The 6,139-nt window shown below is 40.2% G+C and overlaps 1 protein-coding gene across 1 annotated transcript; it reads right to left on the bottom strand.

Moving 5' to 3' along the window:
• Window positions 1–463: 463 nt before the first annotated feature.
• On the bottom strand, window positions 464–5,370 carry LOC128905852 (serpin B4-like). The gene is made up of 7 exons (XM_054192432.1): window positions 5,203–5,370; window positions 4,625–4,687; window positions 3,833–3,961; window positions 2,449–2,566; window positions 1,942–2,084; window positions 1,036–1,203; window positions 464–868 (listed from the first exon to the last, which is right to left on the bottom strand). The coding sequence occupies exons 1-7, from the start codon at window positions 5,368–5,370 to the stop codon at window positions 464–466; spliced, it is 1,194 nt and encodes a 397-aa protein (XP_054048407.1).
• Between the last annotated feature and the right edge of the window lie 769 nt (window positions 5,371–6,139).

Below are 6,139 nucleotides of genomic sequence, written 5' to 3'. Positions count from 1 at the left end.
TAAAGCTAAAAGCAACCGGGTACCTGAGTTTATCCTTTTAATGCAGATAGATCCCTGTCCTCCTGTATCCTTTATGTGGCAGGATCTATCACTTGTCTTTAGGGCACTAAAATCATGGGTTTATTGGAGACATACTACATTAGGAAAGGATCAAAATAAGATCTTCTATGCAGATGTCTCTAGAGGCCTCTTTGGCAAATATCACGTAGTGTATTTTAAGATAGATGTCATTTTAGTGAGGCCTCCTAAAAGTAAAACATGCCTGAAGTTGATGTTAGAAGGGAAATGGTTAATGTTTTTTAGGTTTTTATCTCTAATTTGTCTCTGATCAGATAGTCTTTTTTTACAGCAAATTAACACATTAGGATAAAACCTAGTGAAAATGTGCGCATCTTTTGTCCTCAGTGCTTGCCAATGCAGATGTTAGTGGGGAGAAAGATCTAATTTCCAAAATAACCTCCACTTAAGGGGAGGAATATCTTCCAAAGAAGAGAATGGTGTTGGTTGGGTTGTGTCTGATGAAGAAGAGGAATGGATGGTCAGCTTTGAACTCGTAAGAAACTGGATGACACAGAGGCACTGCAACAAGACCCGTGGCACTAACGGCTTCAGTGCCCTCTTCGTTGACTTCCACAAATGACTTCTGGATGGCTTTGGACACAACTAAACCATCTTTCCTAGAGATTCCTGACAAATCAGCTTTTCCCCAGTCAAAAACATTCATCACTCCCATCTCCTGGAGAGCTGTGTTCAGAACGTAACTTTCCTCCATCTTGAACTGGGGCAGGTACACCTTCACTCTCAGCTGTTGCATCCTATCCAAGCTGGTCCATCCTGCTAGTTTCTCATACGTGAGGGTGCATTCAAGCTGTAAGGTGGTATTGATAATAATGATTAACATCATAATGAACAGAAGGAAGAGAATATAAGGTTCAGTTTTTCCTGCTTGTCTTCTAACCACACTGGAGCAATGTTAAAGTATTGCTGTCTTTGCAGCCTCCTACGTATGCTACTATAGAGAAAAAGAAGTATTACCTGTTCTAGGCCAGTAAAGTCCTCACAGACAACTTCCGGAAGAAGAATGAACATGCTCAGTTCATTATTAAAGTATGGGAGCTCTATCACATTCATTTTCAGTTCCTCTATGAAGGCCATGTTAAAATAACCTTCTTGAAACATCATCTGCACTGTCCTTTTCTCATTCTGGAGCGCATGAAACATATTAAGCAGAAAATACAGAAATATAGAAATGATCACTCTGGTTGTAATTGGTTTCAGTATTGAGATTAGAGTTCAATCCAGAAAACATTATTTACACTGGTCATGGGTTTAATGTACTTGTAGCATTGATGTATTCCTCCCTCTTAACTGTAGTTGTGATTAAGTTATCCATTTTAGAAGCAAAAAAACTACTTTTCCATTTCTACAGGTGCCAGATTACTTTACTTACAACTCCCTTGTTATGTCATTCTTTTTTCTGGCACGTCAGATGAGGAGACTGATGCATCTATGAATCTAAATTCTTCATGAATAATGTCTACATTCTCCTGAGATAATTTGTCTTTATCTCATTTTTTCCTGAGAACAAACACTGTTCTACTAGTAATAGTAGCAGAGGAACAGAATCCTCAAATTCAGTCCCAAAAGCAGACTGGTTTTGAAACAGCATCCTTAGCTGCAAAATACCCAACAGAGTTAGTGAATGTGCTCAGTGGCTTTGAACCAACCAGGATCTCAGCTGCACGAGAGCCACTTCTGATGGGAAACAGTTACATATTTGGTTATCAAACTGGAGAGAAGATGCAGCTTTCCATTGTTCTAGCTGAAGACCACTGTTTTGTCTTGGGATAATAGAGAGGAAGAAAGCTCCCATCTCTTGTCATAGGAGACTGACATTTGATTTCTATCCCCCAGCTGTTTCAGTTCCTGCCCATACCGTACCTTGTTCAGTCGGAAAAATGTTTCCTTGGTGTCTTCTTTCTTAAATTCTACCGCCCACTTTCCTTTAAAATATATAGCATTCACCAGGACAAGTACAGTGGAGGGATCAATAAACCCAGTAGCAAATACGTCTTTGATTTTACCTTTAAAAATAATGAATTAAGAAGTATTAATACCTTGTTCAGGCAACCAGCTGCATTTGACTATTAATAATTACTCCTGTAAATATGAAAAGTAGTATAATGCTGTCAGACAAATTACAAAAAGTTTATGTACAGCTTTTGAAGACAGGAACTCAAAGCATTTTCCTACTTCTTCCTACAATTAGGTCCTATTGAGCAAAACAATGCAGTAAGTGTTTAATATATAAAAATATACAAATATTTTAAAAAATATATTAAAAAGGTTGAAACTGAAATTCCTAGACATGGTATTCCTAACATCCAGACACGATATTCTTAACTGGTTGGATTGCAAACCAGACAACCTGCACATATTCTTCTTTACCTTTTGTCTCATTTTCCACCCAGAAGTTAATCTTCTCTCTGGCTTCTTCCTCAGTGTATTTAAAATTGACTGCTTCCAGTTCTGCTCGATAGAATTTCTTTGTGGAATCCAAGTATTGCTGGGAAGTACAAATGACAGAATTTTATCACAACATGATGATTTTTATAACAATGATAATTTCATTGCTTCAAGGTAATTCCATGAAGTATGGAATGAGTAAAACACGCAGGTATTAAAAAATTCATTGAATGAACTCAAGCATGCAATTTTCAGAGAGCTTGTTTATAACAACACATATTTGCAATTATATTTTTCTGTATTTTCAAGCTGTACTGAACAGCAGAAATGTCTCATCATAGTAAGAAAAAAAAAACGACCAAAACTTAGTGCTTTTCTTTAAGTTTATATATCATTGTTATGCTGCCCATTTTCCCCCAACCACCAAATGAAGAAGGTTGCCTTATTTTGAACAAGTAACCACGTTGATATTATCACAATGTGATAATGTGTGTTTGTGCATATGTATTTATTCTGTGTAGATATATACACTGTAAAACTTATAACTTGTATTAAGTACAAAACTTTTCCAGGCTACTCGTCACCTTTTTCTGGCTCTGAAAATCTCTCTTTACTTACAGTGTGGTTTTGGAAGCAAGGTAAAATCTTGACTTGACAAGAGAAAGGTGGTTACAGAGATAAAAGAGCGCTGTTCCTAGCAATACTCTTAAAAACACCTTAGGTCTGGTTTGCTGAGGAAATTGTTTGTACGCACTTGCATACAAATTGCCTGGGCTGTCAATGTTCCACAGGAATGTTCTGAGATGGCCAATTCCACTTAAATTAGACTAATGGACAAAAACCTCAAAGTTGCTACTTTTCTTTGTTTGAAAAGGCAGCAGGGATCAGAGAGTCCCGTACTCGCATAGACTCTGACGGGAAGGTGGAAGAGTGAGTACAATCATTTTATTAGAAACAAAAAAGACACTGGGGGAGAAAAAAGTCTTCTGCTGGCCACAGAGCTTCATTCCTTGGATAGAAATGACACAGCAAGCACCAGCTGTATTATACATTGGGTATGCGTGGCAAGGATATATTGACAGTGACTAACGCTATCATATTTTCTGGTATGCCCAGGGAAAGATGTTACTGTAGATCTGTTTCTTTATATAAAAGCTTTTAAGTCACAGTTTCCCAGTGCTCTGCTGTTCCCAATGTCTACCGCGGGGCAATTGAGATGTAAAGGCTCCCTGACTGCAAGGGCGGTGGAGTGCAGTCATTTGACAGCACTGTTGTGTTTCATTTCCCTTCATATTTTATGATGGAAGAAATTCTGCTGAGCTCACAACTCCCAGGAGTTTCTAAAATGGACACCACGGCCACTCACCTGGAAGAACGGATACGTAATTTCTCCAAAGAGCCTGTTGGCAATGGTGAGAGAGCAGCCTGGTCTGGGTTCACTGACTGCAGCCAACAGAGCCTGGAACTGGGAATGGACTCCTCCAGCTTCTTCGCACTTCAAACAGGAAAACAGAAGTTTCACAGAAGGCTTGAGCTTTCCTATGCAAAGCTGGACCTGAGAGTGACTTGCAGCCTCTGTCTCTATGAGAAGCCTGGCTCCACACAGTTGGAGTAAATGCATGAGGACGCCACCTCCAACTCCCCCTGAACCAGGTGCACAGAATGGCAACATGATTCCCCTTCAGGCCACTGCTAGTCCACCTCCGAATCACATTGTATCCTACAGTGATGGCTCGGTGCACACTGAGCAAAAGTCTGCTGGCTTGGAGCCTGGTAGGAGCAAGCTCCAAGGTGCCTTTGGTATGCCCTGTAGACAAACCTCTGCGGGTGGCAACTTAAGGAATTACCACATTTTATTTTAGTTTATAGCTTCTAAACAGTTTATATAGTTACGGTTTTTCAGTTTAGTTATTCACGTTTAGTTTATCACTGCTGTTTTGGTTAGAACCCTGTAATGAGAAGGCCTAGCTGTTGAAATGTGTGATCTCAAAAGGCCCCTTAAATAGCTATCAAAAGAGCAGTAATAAGCAGGTCTGCAAATCTATGCGGAGAGGCTGCTCAGCCCTGCTGTGCTTTCTGAGTAAGTGAGGGTTTGCAAGGAAAAGGGCTGACAAACCGGCCCCTGTTGCTTCATCTCAGAGCTGCGACTGTGCCTTACCTTCTCAGAAGGGTATTGGTTTCCCTGGCTTGCACTGCTCAAAACTTCACTGAAATGAAATACCTGCAACATAAACGTTAGGTGAATGCAGCTGAGTGACGGTACCTCAAAGCTAAAATCGGCTGTTACAAGCCTATCCCAAAACACAGCCAGACACAGCCAATGGGGAAAGTCCAGTTTGTCCTTTATCATCTTTATCATGAGATCCTTGCAAGTGAAGAAGTTTTTGTAGAGGGTGAACTCATGAAAACTTTGAAATCTTTCTTCTTATGAAAGAAGCCTGGGTATTCAGAGAAGGCAGAAGACCACATCACAAGGAGCCACTGCTTCTTAGCCCTGGACAGTGGAGCTATACCTCCAAAACACTTTCTTTAGCATTGATGTATTCATTGATCAATTACTGTAATAGTGTTTAGCCTGGAAAAGTTTGGTATTAGGAATAGCAAAAGAGAGGGTTTTTTAAAGGGCATTCTGTGTACATCACTCATTCGGATGCTTAGGAATTCTATTAGACGTTACTATCAGCCTCTTGACTCTTATCTTGCCACCATCCCCTTTCCAGAGCAAAGGAAACCCACCTCCTCAATCTGTTTGAGTGTGTTGCCCCTGGCGCCAAGGACAACCATCCCAAAGGCAGCTGAGAGACTTAGCGGGGAGAAGAAAATGTTTTCATTTCTTTTTATTTTGCTCAGTTCTCTGAAAAAGTCAAGACAGAACTTGGCATTGGCTGCACTGAGAGAGCACATTGTGGCGCTGCGATCGCCTGCAACAAGGGAAACAAAGTTTTATTCTTCTCATCCTTACACCTACTAAGCTTAGATGCCTTGGTAGAGCACAGTAAGGTTTTCTGCAGTAGCATGGCTGAATTGCTCGGCACTTCACGGAAGATTTCTGACTCACCACATCTGGGATTTCACAGTGAACTTCAGATTGAAGCAACTCATCTGAAAACCAGCACCCTGAATGGCAGGAGAAGCACGTTTTCAGAAACAGTGTTCTGAGTTCAGCTGTTTCTCCAGCTCAAGCAACAGCTATACTTAGCACTAACCTTGTCCTAACCACACACCCAGCTCACTTTATGTCCTGATCTTTCTCGCCTTGAGTGCTCCAGGCATAGCACTTATTAATTACACTCCTTGATCATACCTCACTCTCTGTCTCTCAAAAAACTTTATGCATGTTAATCATCTCTGCCTCACGTACTGTGTCCTTCTAAGGCTGGTTGCTTAATGAATTTTCAACAGAAAATTGCACTACGGATAGGCTCACTTAGCAAGATTTTTCCACAAACGTTTTGTATTAGTGGAAAATTCCAGTCATATTTTTTATTTTAACTGCAGCTTCAACTTTTTTTTTTACAGATATACTTTAGTTATAATCACAATTATTACTAGCAGATGATCTTGAATGTTCTGCAAAACTCTTCACATCTTACACCTAGGACAGAGTTCCTTTCTTATGAAAGTCTTTTCCCAGTATCTTCATCCAGTAAAGTGATGCAGAGGCATCTGATCC

The sequence above is a fragment of the Rissa tridactyla genome, chromosome 2 (assembly GCF_028500815.1).
Source record: "Rissa tridactyla isolate bRisTri1 chromosome 2, bRisTri1.patW.cur.20221130, whole genome shotgun sequence".
In the NCBI taxonomy this organism is placed as follows: Eukaryota; Metazoa; Chordata; class Aves; order Charadriiformes; family Laridae; genus Rissa; species Rissa tridactyla.
This window is presented reverse-complemented; position numbering and strand designations above follow the sequence as displayed.

Excerpts from the sequence above, each read along its gene's own strand:
- LOC128905852 (XM_054192432.1), bottom strand. The coding sequence starts at position 5,370 with ATGTGCTCTCTCAGTGCAGCCAATGCCAAGTTCTGTCTTGACTTTTTC. Across the intron at positions 3,962-4,624 it reads ACCAATACCCTTCTGAGAAG|TGCGAAGAAGCTGGAGGAGT; the intron begins GTAAGGCACAGT and ends TCCTGTTTGAAG. Across the intron at positions 2,567-3,832 it reads TTACGTATCCGTTCTTCCAG|CAATACTTGGATTCCACAAA; the intron begins GTGAGTGGCCGT and ends TGTACTTCCCAG.